The sequence below is a fragment of the Papilio machaon genome, chromosome 17, assembly GCF_912999745.1.
Source record: "Papilio machaon chromosome 17, ilPapMach1.1, whole genome shotgun sequence".
Classification (NCBI taxonomy): domain Eukaryota; kingdom Metazoa; phylum Arthropoda; class Insecta; order Lepidoptera; family Papilionidae; genus Papilio; species Papilio machaon.
The window spans coordinates 10,505-25,847 of record NC_060002.1 but is presented as its reverse complement, the minus strand read 5'-3'; the positions used below and the strand labels follow the sequence as shown (position 1 = coordinate 25,847).

Genomic DNA, 15,343 nt, shown 5'->3' with positions numbered 1-15,343 from the left:
TTCCAAAGTTTTAAGATTTGAAAAATCTTTGTTTTCCAACGATTTTTAAAATGTTTAAGTTATTTAAAATATTTAAATATTTAATAAATTTTTTATAAATTTTTTTATAAATTTATTTAGTTATTATAGTCGTTTTATTTATTAAATATTTATTTTATCAAATACTAATACACTTGATTTGTCAGTCCTTTTAGTGTAATTCCAATAATAACAGTAATAACAGTTATCACGTCTAATACAAAGGTCAATGAACCTTGTCAAACTACTGCTTCACGTCTAGGGCAATGACCCCGGACCGTTATCTTAATCCTATTGGCGGCGGGCAACAACTCCGCCAACCGTTAAACTTATACTAACTTATAACTAATATTGTCGGGAAAAGCCCGGGTCAATATGTTGATTCTGACTTTTTCCGACTTGACCAGTTTTACAAAATCTTATCTTAATTTATTTGTTTTATAATTTAGAAACACGTTTAGACAATTTCGTTAACTTATTTTTCTGATATAATTTACGTTACTTTAATTAAATTGCCAAATTTATAATTTTTACATCAATTAATGCAATTTTTAAGACTCTAATAATTACTAGTTACTAAAATTTTTACACTTTAATATTATACACTTTTATTCTAGTCCTTTATATTACAATTTCAACACATTAATACAACTACTGAATATTACTAACTAATTCAGTCATCAAGTCGGTTTAATAATTGTCTAGTTTATAATTTATCTGCAGCGCGAGTGTGCAGTTACGTCACAAGCTCCGCCTTCCACGGCCAGCGAGGTGCGGTGAGGTGCGGGCGGCGGAGGAGGAGGGGGAGCGCGGCTGCAGGTGCGCGCTATGACGTCACTTGTTTACGAGATTTGTAAAACTTTATAATAACTTAACCGGATTTAACCAGTTATTTTTCCAAATGTTTCCAAAAATTTTCTTAATTTTACACAAAATGTTTTATTAAAAATAGCTTTATTGTACGCTTCACTCTTACTTTATTACTTAAATTTTGAATTTTTATTTTACGATTTTAACACTTTTTTAAAACTTGTTTTTCTCAAAAACTGCACACGGGAAAAATCCAAGCAGGGTGTCTTTTTGTTCGTCTTTAAATGCACTATCTAACTATAATTTAAAATATATATGTCCTCGCTTTAAATCGAAAGTTATGATTTTTTAAAGTTTATGCACTTTTTGTCAATTTTTAAAATGTTTATAACTTTTTAACCACTGACCTGATTTTCCTTTTGAAAATTGGTACCTGCTCGGTTTTTGAAGGGCTATCCAATGATGTAAGTCACGTCCTTCTAGCACGTCTGGAACCAGGTCCACGTTGTCACGCTGTTTTGGTTTTTCCCCATTTTCTCGAGATTTTCTTACGGGAAAAATTCGGGAGACAACTCGAGGTCCTAGTCCTCGTCGAGACCTTTACAATGATGTGATAAAAACTATATGTTGTCGCATTGAATTTCGCAGCGGGAATTTTTAAAGTTTTAAAATTTGCAAAATTTGTGGTTTTTCACCAATAACTCCCTGGCTTTTCAACCTATAACTGCGATTTTCACACCGTTGTGTTCGTGATAATTTTCCCTATCTCACGATATGTCGCACTAGTAACTTCACCCGACTTTTACCACCACTTTGATTTTTCGAGCGTTTTTGGCTTGCGGAGCACTTTTTTCACACTTTGCGCGCTACGCGTCGTCAAGGCGGGCGGGACGTGACTGGGTTAGGTTAGGTTAGGTTAGGTTAGGTTAGGTTAGGTTAGGTTAGGTTAGGTTAGGTTAGGTTAGGTTAGGTTAGGTTAGGTTAGGTTAGGTTAGGTTAGGTTAGGTTAGGTTCCACGGACCTGCTCGGTTGTCCGAGTGGGCGGAGAGGTGAACTCCGACGTGGCGCGTCCCCGGGTGGTGGATAGGGGAACGCCCCGGCCTTCTGCCGGGGTAGGGCTTCGGCCCCGCGAACCAAACGCCAACAAACCCGTAAGTCCGCACTGAGCGGAAACGGGGGCCCTGCGCTTATCGTGGGGCCGCGAGGAAGAAAACCTCTATAAAAAATTACCCTCAGGGGGGGTGGGGTTTAGGTAGGGTGGGGGGGGGTTTTTCCGCGGGGCTACACCGGATAGGGCCACCCATACCGGGCAGGCCCGCGGAAAATTGGGGAGGGCGGCCCCGGCGTGCACTAACCTGCCGTCGGGGAGGGGTGGGGGGGGCGTCCGTCCGCAACTAGGGAGGGTACGCCGACCTCCCTAGATTTCCGTAGACCTAGTGGCTTTGGGGGGGCTTTTTTCTTTTTTGTTTGTTTTTTCTTGCATTTTTTCGTTTTGGTCTTTTATATTTTTTGGTTATTTTTTGTTTGTTAAGGGGAATACCGCAACGACCTCGTAGAAGCGGCGCTATGAGTATGCGGGGCCACTAGGAGCGGAGCGCTTGCCTTAGCCGGCCGGCGCGCGAGAAAGGAAAACTCTATAAAAACCCGACAGTAAAGTCGTTAAAACCTACAGATACCTGGCGACCTCTGTAGTAAGAAGCCCCATTATCCGGAACGGGCGTCACCCGGTGGTGGAGTGTATATCGTCCCATAATCGTGGGAACAAGTATGGATATAAAAGAAAACAAAAGTTATGAGGAGGGGAACGTGATGAAGGAGTTGACGAAGGAGTTGAGGGTTGTGCTTACGCGCACCCCGATACCGGTAGGGCCTCAGGCCGACAGGAGGGTTTCGGAGTCCGACTCGGACGCGGCGGCGAGCATGGCGTCCGCTGCTAGTCGTGTTGGGTCCCTAGAGGTATTGAACCGGGACGATCTCGGTAGGTTCTGGAGTGAGGGTCGCGGGCAAAAGCGCCCCAGTGAAGTAGATATGGCAGGCTGGTCTGATGAGGAAAGGTCGGAGGCATCAGTTTGCATAGGGCCTCGTACAGAAAAGAGGGCCCAGGCGAAAGCAGCTAGGCAGCGGGCTGAGGAAGACCTCGCCAGGGAGGCAAATATCGCCCGCTTTCGGCGGGAGACCCGGGCTAAGCTGTTTCCGGAGCCCAAGCAGAGGATGGAAGAGAGGGGGGCAGCCCAGCTGCAGGAACAAGTTAAGGAGGACTTGGAGGTCATCACCAAGGTAGCCACCAAGTCCTCCAACCTGAAGGGTACATTCGTGCGGACCCTTAAGGACGCCGCGGCATCTATTAAGGAAGCCGTGGAAGTCCTCGGGGCCCGCACAGTCACGGAAGAGACGCGGCACTTGCAGGCGGACAACGCCCGCCTAAGAGCCGAGATGGCCAGCCTCCGCAAGGAGCTGGCAGAGCTACGGGAGGAAATGCAGAGAGGGCGGACACAAGGTCCCGCCTCCACAGCCACGGACATGACCGCGGAGGCCGCCCCTACAGGGCCCTCCCAACTAGAGGAGATCTGTCGGACGGTGATGGTCCAGGTGGGCGGGATGTTAAATGCCCGCCTGGCCTCGTTTGAAGACAGGCTCCTCCCGGAGAAAAGATTGCGGCCGCCGCTGGCAGCCGACAAGAGAAACAGCGGACGCTCTTACGCGGCGGCGCTCTCGGGGCCAGCACCGGTATCAGCACCGGTGCCAGCTCCACGAGTACAGGGCAAGGCGCCCCCAGCGCCGCCAGCCAAACCTGGCGCTAGCGGGCTCCCGCGGCAGGCGCCCGGTTCGTCCACGCAGCGCCCTGCGGCGCCCGCACAAATTCGTCCGTCCCAAGCCCAAGCGCGGGCTACCAAAGGAGGCAATTCTTCTACCCCGCATTCGGAGGGGGAGAAGAGAAAAAAGAAAAAGAAGAAGAAGAAGAAGACAAAAAGTAGTCCTCCACAGGGGCATCAGCAACCGCCGCAGCCGCCGCAGCTTATTGAGTTCCCGTGGATTAAGGTGGGGCCTAAAAAGCGGCCCGACGCAAAGAGTCGCGCCCGTAAGCTCCAAGCACCCCAGACGTCAGCAGTCGTCCTGACGTTGCAACCGGGGGCGGAAGAGAAGGGCGCGACCTATGCGAAGGTGATTGCCGCGGCAAAAGAAAAAATTGACGTGGCGGAATTCGGTGGCCAGGGGGTCCGACTTCGAAAGGCAGCCAATGGAGGCCGCCTTTTCGAATTCCCAGGGGCCTCCAGTGGCGAAAAGGCGGACTCCCTGGCTCAAAAGCTGCGGGAGGTCTTAAGTAGCGAAGTCGTCCGGGTCTCCAGGCCCATGAAAATGGCTAGCCTACGGGTTACGGGTCTGGACGACTCTGTTACCAGTGCCGAGGTGGTCGCCGCTGTTGCGGCGGCAGGAGTATGTCCAGCGGAACAAGTGCGGGCTGGAGGAATAAACGCCGGCCGCGACGGACTTGGGTCAATCATTGTTACCTGTCCCGTCGCAGCTGCGAAAAAAATTGTAGAGGGCGGAAGGCTGCTCGTGGGCTGGGTGTCCGCGCAGATTCAGCTTCTGGACGCCCGGCCCCTTATGTGCTTTAAGTGTCACGAACGTGGGCACACGGTGGGCCAATGCAGCGTAGAGGTTGATCGCAGCGCTTTGTGTTACCGTTGCGGTCAACCGGGCCACAAGGCCCGCGAGTGCTCCGCGGCACTGTGCTGCGCGGTTTGCACTGCCGCTGGCAGGCCGGCAGGCCACCGCGCGGGCAGCAGAGCCTGCGTCTCCCCACCCAAGGGGAAAAAGAAGGGAGGAACAGGCAGTTCGAGCCAGGTGGCCGGACAGTCTTCTTCCTCGCCCCAGGCGGTAGCGCCAGTGGCTGAGGAGGTTCCAATGGTCGAGGGTTAAGAATGGACCTGAATCTCCTCCAGGCTAATATCAACCACTCCGCCAGAGCTCAAGACTTATTGTTCCAGAGTATGGCGGAGTGGGGGATCCACATCGCAGTGGTAGCCGAGCCCTACCGCGTCCCGTCAGGGGATGATTGGGTGGGGGACATAGATGGTGTCGTGGCTTTGACGTCCCGGTCCATGGTGGGATCTCCGGCCTTCGCCAACGTTGTCCGAGGCCGGGGATATGTCTCCGCTCTTGTCGGCGACATCATGGTGGTCGGGGTGTACTTCTCGCCGAACCGGAGCCTCGCCGACTTTGAAGAGTTTATAGAAGAAGTCGGCGTTCTCATAGGCAGAAGTCACTCCGCCCGCGTGCTCGTCGCCGGAGACCTCAACGCCAAGTCAACGGCTTGGGGGTGCCCGGCGACGGATCCGCGCGGACAAGAGCTGGAGGAGTGGGCGACGGCGACCGGACTCACGGTCCTGAACCAGGGGTCGGTTAATACGTGCGTTCGGCGCCAGGGCGGCTCAATAGTAGACGTCACTTTTGCCGGTGCCGCTCTGGCACGACGTATTCGGGGCTGGGAGGTGCTGGAGAACGTGGAGACACTGTCGGACCATCTTTACATAAGGTTCGTTGTCTCCACGACTCCGGCCAACCCCACGGGCCCAAGCCGACCCTTGCGGGGGGATGGTCCCCGTTGGTCGCTCCCACGCATGGACCGCGACTTCCTTGTTGAGGTTGCCCTTGTTGAGGCGTGGTTCTCCGCACCGCGTGAGGACAACGTCACCGACGCCGTACAGGAGGCGGAGCGCCTCGGTGCTGCCATGACGCGCATTTGCGACGGCGCCATGCCGAGAGTGCGTTCCGCCCCCTCGAGGCAAGCGGCGTATTGGTGGTGTGCGGAGGTCGCCTCACTGCGCCGCTCATGTGTGGCGGCGCGGCGCCAATACACCCGCTGCCGTCGTCGAAGAAGGCACAACCTGGCCGAAGAAGAGCGACTCTACTCCCTCTACAGGGAGGCGGTAAAGGCTCTGCGGACGGCCATCGGTGTGGCCAAAGACAGGGCCAACGACGAGATGCTGGGGACTCTAGATAGAGATCCGTTCGGGAGGCCCTATAAGATGGTTCGGAATAAGCTTCGGTCCAGGGGTCCTCCCATTACCCGGAGTCTTCAGCCTCTCGTCGTGGAGTCGGTGGTCGCGGCGCTGTTTCCGCAAAGAGCCGAACACGAGGCGCCCTGCATGGCGCCTCCAACTGTAGAGGGAGAAGAGAGCCTAGGCGCGCCACCGGTCACGGAGGCCGAGCTCGGGGCGGCGGTGATGCGCATGCGCGCGAAAAATACCGCCCCAGGCCCTGATGGCATCCCCGGTCGCGCCTGGGCGCTGGCACTAGGGCCGCTCGAACAATGGGTTCGGGCTTTGTTCTGCGCCTGTCTCGAGCAGGGTCAGTTTCCGGGAGAATGGAAGAAGGGAAAGCTGGTCCTGCTCAGGAAGGATGGACGCCCGGCAAACGAGCCGTCGGCGTACCGACCGATCGTGTTGCTGGACGAGGTGAGTAAACTTTTTGAGCGTGTGATCGCTGCTCGCCTCGTCCACCACTTGGAGACGGTGGGGCCGCACCTCAGCGCCAACCAGTATGGCTTCCGCAGGGGCAAATCCACCATCGACGCAATAGCGCGGGTGAAGGCCCTTGCGGACAGTGCGGTATCCCGGGGGGAGGTGTTGGTGGCGATATCTATTGACATCTCGAACGCCTTCAACACCTTGCCCTGGAGCTGCATCAAGGAGGCGCTGAGGTACCACACGGTCCCCCGGTACCTTCGGAGGATCGTGGCGGCCTACCTCTCCGAGCGATCGGTCGGGTACCCTACCAGCGGTGGCTGGTCAGAGAGGGAGATGTCGTGCGGTGTTCCACAGGGGTCGGTTCTTGGGCCCCTCCTGTGGAACATCGGGTACGACTGGGTCCTGCGCGGGGCCGTCCCGAGGGGTGTTAACGTCGTATGCTACGCCGACGACACCCTCGTGACGGCCTGTGGCAGCACGGACAGGGAGGCTCGAAGCAGAGCAACAGCCGGCGTGGCCCAAATAGTGGCCAGAATCCGAGGACTGGGATTGGAGGTAGCCTTACACAAATCTGAGGCCCTATACTTTCATGGGCCTCGAAGAGCGCCTCCAGCCCAGTCCGGAGTCGTGGTTGGCGGAGTTTCCATCGGCGTCGGGAGCACAATGAAATACTTAGGTCTTGTTCTCGACAGCCGATGGAACTTCGAGGAGCACTTTCGGCGTCTCGTCCCAAAGCTCGTGGGAGCGGCTAGAGCCCTCAGTAGGCTCCTGCCGAACTTGGGCGGACCGAGCTCGCGGTGTCGCCGCCTTTACACAGGTGTGGTGCGATCCATGGCGCTCTACGGAGCGCCTATTTGGTCGGACGCTCTGACCGCCCGTACTAGGGCCCTTTTACGTGGGCCCCAGAGAATCATGGCGGTCAGAGTGATCCGAGGATATCGCACCATATCATGTGAGGCGGCCTGTGTGTTGGCGGGGACGCCGCCCTGGGATTTGGACGCCGAAGTGCTCGCCGGTGTTTACTGGCGGCGAGCGGATGCCCGTCTCCGGGGAGAACCCCCTCCTCCAGTGCAGGAACGTACGTGGCGGCAGGCGGCAGAGGCCGAACTTGTCGTTCAGTGGCAGGAGCGGCTTTTAACGCCGTCTGCCGGCCACCGCACAATTGAGGCGGTCCGGCCCGTCCTTGAGCTATGGACGGGCCGGAAGCATGGAGCTCTCTCTTTCCACCTGGTGCAGATCCTGTCGGGGCACGGTTGCTTTGGCAGGTATCTGTGCAGGGTGGCGAGACGAGAGCCCACCGAGGAGTGCCACGAGTGCGGCCACGTGGAAGACACAGCGCAACATACGCTGGAGTCATGCACTCATTGGTCGACCCAGCGGGCCGCACTCGTGGCGGCAATAGGGACTGACCTCTCGCTGCCCGCCGTCGCTAATGCCATGGCGAGCAGCGACAGTTCGTGGCAAGCCGTCGCCTCCTTTTGCGAGGAGGTGATGACGCAAAAGGAGGCGGCTGAGCGGCGGCGGGAGGACGACGCAGTCGGTAATCCTCTCCGCCGCCGCAGGGCCGGGCGCAGGCAGCGTGCCCAAGACCGCCGTATGCCCCCATAGTGGCAGGGCTCCGGGCGGTGGACCTGAGATAGCCATCGCCCGCCGAGCGTCAAAATTGATCTCGAGGTGGAAGGCGCACTGTAATGTTCCCGGTGCGCCTTACATGAAGTTCGGGGACCCCCAGGTCCCCACAAAGGAGGGTCTGCTTTGTCGGACGGCGCTGACCGGGTCGCGGAAGATTGCGCAAGTGTTCCCGTGACCCGGTCACCAGGCGCGTGGCGGAACTTCGTTGGGTTTTTAGTGGGTATTCCGGCCACTTCTTCTTGGCCGGCGAGTCCCACATACCCTCCCGGAAACGGGAGGGATGCGGAAATGCATTTTCCCAACGTAAAAAAAAAAAAAAAAAAAAAAAAGGTTAGGTTAGGTTAGGTTAGGTTAGGTTAGGTTAGGTTAGGTTAGGTTAGGTTAGGTTTTTTTTTTTTTTTTTTTTTTTTTTTTTTTTTTTTTTTTTTTTTTTTTTTTTTTTTTTTTTTTTTTTTTTTTTTTTTTTATTTGACCTAACCTAATCTTTGGTTAGGCCATACTATCTACTTCTAACATGGGTGGTCAGAATCTTTGTCTGCCTATTTTAATCTTTCATGCAAGTTCTCTCTTTTATGCCTCTCGCACTTTCTTTCTTCATACTATTTCTTTCTTACTTTCGTCTTCTTTCTTACTGTATACGGGTGGGATTCCCGTCTATTCTACTCTATTCTATATTTTACTTTATTTATTTATTTATTTATTCTTATAGGGTATTAAAACTACTACAACTCTGTCTCTTTATTATACATCTTGAAACTTACATACTAACTTATTTTATCTTATTTCTATTTTACATTTTATATCTTATATTACTATTTTATATTTTGCTTTATTTATTTGTTTATTGTTGTTACAGGTGTAATAAAACTACTACAACTCTGCTTCTTTATTTTACAGCTTAGTACTTACATACTAACTTAATCTATCTTATACAATTATTTTGTTACTTTTATTTTCTTATGCTAATTTACTTATTTGTTCTAACTTACATGTTTATTTTATATTATGTTTACAAAGTGCCATGTTGGTATATACTGTGGATTTATCAGTGTTTACAATTATTCTGGTTTTTATAATACTTAATTCCACTTATTATGTTATAATTATCAATTAAGGTTTTACAATTTTACTTAATTAATGGTACTATAAACATTTTTATTTTTAATCTTTTGTAATTTTACTTTACATTCTTTGTACCTTTTTACTTGTTTACTTTACTTGTTTGTTCACAATATTTGTTGTTATTTATATTATAAACCATTATACTTGGTTGACTGATATTTGTATGATTTTGTCTCGGTGCCTTTTATATGCAATTTTACAAATTCTTCAAATCTCCATCCCTGCCTGTATATGTTTTATTTTTATATGATTTCTATATGCATATGTGTGTGTTGTGTGTGTGTTTTAATTTGTTTTTATGTATTGTATATACTTGTGTTTATGTGAGTGTTGTTTGATTGGTATGTTTACTTTGTATTGTGTTGTTGTATTTTGAGTGTTATGTGTACACATTGTGTTTGTGTTATGTATTGTTTGTGTTTATGTATGTTTGTATTTTGTGTGCGTTTGTGTATGTTTGTTTATATTTTTGTATATGTTTTGGGTGTATGTTATACCTAAGTGTGATATACATATATATTTTAATATTGTGGTTTGGTTGTTTTGTTTTATAAATTTACTAGTTTGTATAATACTATAATTGTGAGTAATATATTAAATAAATATTTTTGTGAATTTTGTTTTAGTTGCTGTGTTATACTTTTTATGTATAGTGTGTTATTTAATGTTATTATAAATCCACTTTTACTGTTTTACAATGGTTATTATTTTTTAAATTTTGTTTGCATGTTTATTTACAATATTTGTTTATTATTTAATTTGTATAAAACTGTAATAGTGGTTTGTTTATATACCTAAGTGTGATGTACATATATATTTTAATATTGTGGTTTGGTTGTTTTGTTTTATAAATTTACTAATTTGTATAATACTATAATTGTGAGTAATATATTAAATAAATATTTTTGTGAATTTTGTTTTAGTCACTGTGTTATACTTTTATGTATAGTGTGTTATTTAATGTTAGTATAAATCCACTTTTACTGTTTTACAATGGTTATTATTTTTTAAATTTTGTTTGCATGTTTATTTACAATATTTGTTTATTATTTAATTTGTATAAAACTGTAATAGTGGTTTGTTTATATACCTAAGTGTGATGTACATATATATTTTAATATTGTGGTTTGGTTGTTTTGTTTTATAAATTTACTAATTTGTATAATACTATAATTGTGAGTAATATATTAAATAAATATTTTTGTGAATTTTGTTTTAGTCACTGTGTTATACTTTTATGTATAGTGTGTTATTTAATGTTAGTATAAATCCACTTTTACTGTTTTACAATGGTTATTATTTTTTAAATTTTGTTTGCATGTTTATTTACAATATTTGTTTATTATTTAATTTGTATAAAACTGTAATAGTGGTTTGTTTATATACCTAAGTGTGATGTACATATATATTTTAATATTGTGGTTTGGTTGTTTTGTTTTATAAATTTACTAATTTGTATAATACTATAATTGTGAGTAATATATTAAATAAATATTTTTGTGAATTTTGTTTTAGTCACTGTGTTATACTTTTATGTATAGTGTGTTATTTAATGTTAGTATAAATCCACTTTTACTGTTTTACAATGGTTATTATTTTTTAAATTTTGTTTGCATGTTTATTTACAATATTTGTTTATTATTTAATTTGTATAAAACTGTAATAGTGGTTTGTTTATAAAAGTGTGTATTTATGTGTTTTATTGACTTGTGTATGTGTATGTTATTTTGTGTGTTTATAAATTTATTTATATATAATATATGTGTATATTATAAATGTGTTTAGTTGTGTTTGTGTTATATTTATGTGTATGTTTGTGAAGTCTATGAGTATGCTATTGTTGACCGTGCAATTTGTTCCCATTTTCTTCTTATTGGGCATTCCTGGCTGAATGCGTTGTGATTGTGGTTGTTTACTTTTGCTTGCTTACAGTTACAGCATGTGGGTTCAGATTTGTTTTTCCATTCTTCACATTCAGATTGTTTGTGGGATCCTCCACAATGGCTACATTTTTCTTCTTTATCTTTGCAGAACCGTTTGGGATGTCCATAACCCAGGCAGGTCGAGCATTGGATCAATGGTGATTGGTCTTCTACCCGTAGCTTTTGTAAGTCTATCCGGACTTTACCAGCTTCCATCATGCTCTTCCAGACCTGGGGGGGGACTCTTATTACTACATGATTTGTTTGCGGATTTTTTGCTTTCTTTTTGTAGAGGATTTCCATTTTGTCTGTTTCAGTATAGTTATTGAAAATATCTTTGTTTTGTTTCTGTAGGGCTGCCAGTATTTCTTTATCGGTGTTGTAGTTTAGTACATCCCTGATAACAACCAATGGATTTTTGTTTTGTATATCCTGCACGTTTAGGTTTTCTGTATCTTTTAATTTTTCTTTTACTAATTCTCTTTCTTTTTCTGTTTTAAAACCTATAATTATTTTCTGGTCCTTAGCTTTTCTTATTCTTTCTATTTCGACACCTCCCTCTTTAGCCTGAAGGGCCTTTCTAACTTTGTCTAGAACTTCCTCTCCTGTGTCCATTGGATCTTTAGATGTGATCTTTATAGAGTGTAGTGTTTGTTCTATTGTTTTTATTGGTGTGTTGGATGCTACTATTGATGCGTATGTTTTGCTTCTGTTGTTTTCGGTGTTTTGGTTTTTTATTATATTTTCGTTTAATTCTTCTATTCTTTTGCTGTTTTCTTGAGTGATTTTGTTTCCCCTCTCCGTAATGCTTGCATATGTTTCCATTTGTTTGCTTATTCCATCCATTCTGTTCAAGTTCTCTGCGAGGAGTTTTGAGTGTTCCTCTATTTTCTGTGAAAAATTTCTATATTCATTAGTACTTAAGGGTGGGGGTGGAGAGGGGGGGAGATGGGTGGAGTTTGTGTTCTTTCTTAGGTTGCTTGATTCGAGTTCTTTGATGGTTTCATTGAAGACTTTGAAGAGGCGCTTTACGGCGTTTTCTATTCCTTTTTTTATTTCTCTTTTAAGGTTTCTGGAGTTGTTTAGATTTACAATGGCTTGTTTGTGGGCTGATTTCGCCTCTTCTATGTAGCTGTGGAGGGTGTTTGTTTCCCTAGTTGGTGTTTTATTATCTTTTCTTTCTGGTAGTGATGTGTGTGCGAGGTAGGTGTAGTATTCTGATTCAGAATCGGTTTCCAATTCACTATACTGTGGTATATATATATTACTGTGTGCTGGTGTGGTTATTTCTGCAACTTCCTGTGTGGACGATGGTCTTTGTTTGGTTGGTGTTCGATGCATGTTGTTTAGTGATATTTGTTTTATAATAGTTAATATCTGAGTCTAAATTCAATATATTCTGTAAATATTGCCGTTAGAATGGGTTGCGGCCCTAATATTTATGGAGTTTGATAAGAATGGTTGGGTTACGGGCTGTGATTCACTAGAGTGATAATTTAACTGATTAATATTTATGTTTTCAAATAAGTATCTATTCGCTTGTTGGTGTAATTAATGTTGATTGTAGTTGCAAATAATTATAATGATATCAATATAGTGATAATACTTATTAAACTAATCTTATACTATATGTGCACAAGTATTATTACGAACAATTAAAGCGAGTGACACCCAACAGTACTTAAAATAATTTTAATATTTTAAAGAGTGTTTAATAATTTTCTATATAGATGTTAATTTTAATTTAGTTATTTACAATAATTATTTTATAAAAAATGGTAAGTTTAATAATCTAAATTTAACTTATTAATGGTATTTTAGTTTCGTTACTCTTATATTTAATGGTTTAATTTTGGTTTTACTTAGTATTTGCTTCTAATCTAATAATTAGTAATTATTGTAATTTATGAAATAATAAAATTAAAATGTATTAAATGTATCAATTATTTTTCTATTTCTTCCACCCTGTTGTGTGTCAATCTTTATTTCCTAATTTGTTATCATTAGTTAAACTTTTCGTCACTAGGTGGCTCTAATTCCACAATACAGTTGTAATACAAGTGTTTAAATTTAAGCTGGTGACATACGACAGTTTTTGAATTAATGTAATATATTGAAGTTCTAAAAATGTTTATGTAGAGTTTATAATCTATTTCCGCTATGTATATTATTTAATTTATTTAATATTATACTACTTTGATGAATTTCTTATGAAGTGTAATACGTTAAACTTAAAATATGTTAATTATTTTAATTAAATTCTATTTCTTTTTTACTATGGTGTGTGACTGTCTTTATATTTTATTACTGTTATCTACAGTTCAGCTTTTCGCCGCTAGATGTCACCAACTTTAATTTACAGTCAGAGTACAATGGATTTTTCCAGAACAACTTAAGTGGATTACACACAACAAGAATATTTATTTGATATAATATTTTGAAATTTCTATTTCTATTTTAATTTGATTGATAAGTGAAAGTATTTAGTTTTGATTTCTTAATTTGTTCTAGATATTTTTAATTAACAATTATTTTATAAGTTTTGAAATTTTATTTAGTTATATGGATTCAAAATTTTCTTTACACAATTTATTTTCCTAGTTTAATATTAAATCTAATTACTAATGTTTAATGCTTTAATTAAATGTTTTGACTAAATCTGACTGAGAATGTTAAAGAGTTAAATTATTCGTTATACTAATACTATAAACTTAATATTTTTAAATTCTTCCTTTCGGTGTGTGTGCAATCCTCCTTATGTCTTGGCCTTGGGTGAGTGGTTTCCGCTTCTTACCACTAGATGTCGCCGGCTGCACGTGTGTTTAAAATTTTGTTTTTTTTTTTTTTTTTTTTTTTTGCTGTATTTTAGTATTAAACCTTTGTAAACTTCAGTTTTTTCACTGTATTCAAGTACACTACACTTAGATGAAATCCTGTATGTATTCCACTTCCCACTTTACACGCAGTATTTCAAACAGCACGTGTTTGAAGTTAAAAGTATTTGTAAAATTTTATTCAATAATGAGAAAAATCAAATTTATATACTGCAAGAAAGGTCCATTTATACTGATTCCAATGATATAATTTAATATATAGGTCCTCGATTTACTTTCGGAGTTATTCCTCTGCGAAATTTTTGACTCTAACGGTTTTTAGTTTTTGCTTCATAACTTTCCACTAGATTGTCCAAAATTCACGATTCTTTCACTATTAGACGCACAACACTGAGACGCATCCAACGGTATACGACACTTTATAATTCTGCAACTTTTTTCTGCAACTTAAGATTTTCTTGCTCTAGAGCCGCGCGGAACGATCCGTTCGCCTTGGCGGTTGGCACGCGACTGGTTAGGTTAGGTTAGGTTAGGTTAGGTTAGGTTAGGTTAGGTTAGGTTAGGTTAGGTTAGGTTAGGTTAGGTTAGGTTAGGTTAGGTTAGGTTAGGTTAGGTTCTGAAGGTGGCGCCCCCCACGGAAACGATGGAGCCGGCGGTCCTTAGCGCGGTGGTCGAAGGGCTGTTCCCGGATAGCCCTTCTTTTGTACCACCGCGCATGACAAGAGACATGCCGGCGGACATCGAGACGCTGAACCGGCCTGACGCTCTCGCCCCACCTCCGATAACGACGGAGGAAATGGCCAGGGCGGCGGGCCGGCTCAGGGGGACCCGCAAGGCCCCGGGGCCAGACGGAGTGCCTGGCAAGGTTTTGCACATTGCGCTGGAACACCTCGGGGAACGCCTCCGCAGACTGTTTAACGACTGTCTAGCGGAGGGGCGTTTCCCCGGGGTGTGGAAGGAGGGGCGGCTGGTGTTGCTGAGGAAGGAGGGTCACCCCGTCGACTCTCCTTCCGGCCACCGGCCGCTCGTGATGCTGGATGAGGCTGGGAAGCTACTCGAAAGAGTATTGGCTTCCCGAATCATCCAGCATCTGGAGACGGAAGGGCCGCAGCTCTCCGAGAACCAGTTCGGGTTCCGGTCCGGGCGATCCACTCTGGACGCCCTGACCGCCCTGAAAAGGTTCTCGGAGGATGCGGCCGAGAGGGGACAGGGGGCGATGGCGGTGTCACTCGACATCGCCAACGCCTTCGGCTCCCTCCCCTTCGGAGTTATAGAGGAGGCACTTCGGTACCACGAACTGCCCCTCTATCTCCGGAGGATTGTGGGACACTACCTGCGAGAGCGGGTAGTGTCCTACATGGGGAGGGAGGGAAGAGAGGAGCGGCGGATGGCCTCCGGTGTTCCTCAGGGGTCCGTCCTAGGACCCCTGCTTTGGAACATCGGCTTTGACTGGGCCATCCGCGGGGAGGTGCTGCCCCGGATGGCTGTCATTTGCTACGCGGATGACACGATGATAGCCGTCCGGGACACCACC

At 44.7% G+C, this 15,343-nt stretch overlaps 1 protein-coding gene across 1 annotated transcript; it reads left to right on the top strand.

Annotated features, from left to right (window-relative positions):
• The first annotated feature begins 2,595 nt into the window (after nt 1–2,595).
• On the top strand, nt 2,596–4,749 carry LOC123721885. The gene has a single exon (XM_045681960.1). It carries the CDS (start codon nt 2,596–2,598, stop codon nt 4,747–4,749), a length of 2,154 nt encoding a protein of 717 aa, XP_045537916.1.
• Nucleotides 4,750–15,343: the final 10,594 nt, after the last annotated feature.

Excerpts from the sequence above, each read along its gene's own strand:
- LOC123721885 (XM_045681960.1), top strand. The coding sequence starts at position 2,596 with ATGGATATAAAAGAAAACAAAAGTTATGAGGAGGGGAACGTGATGAAG.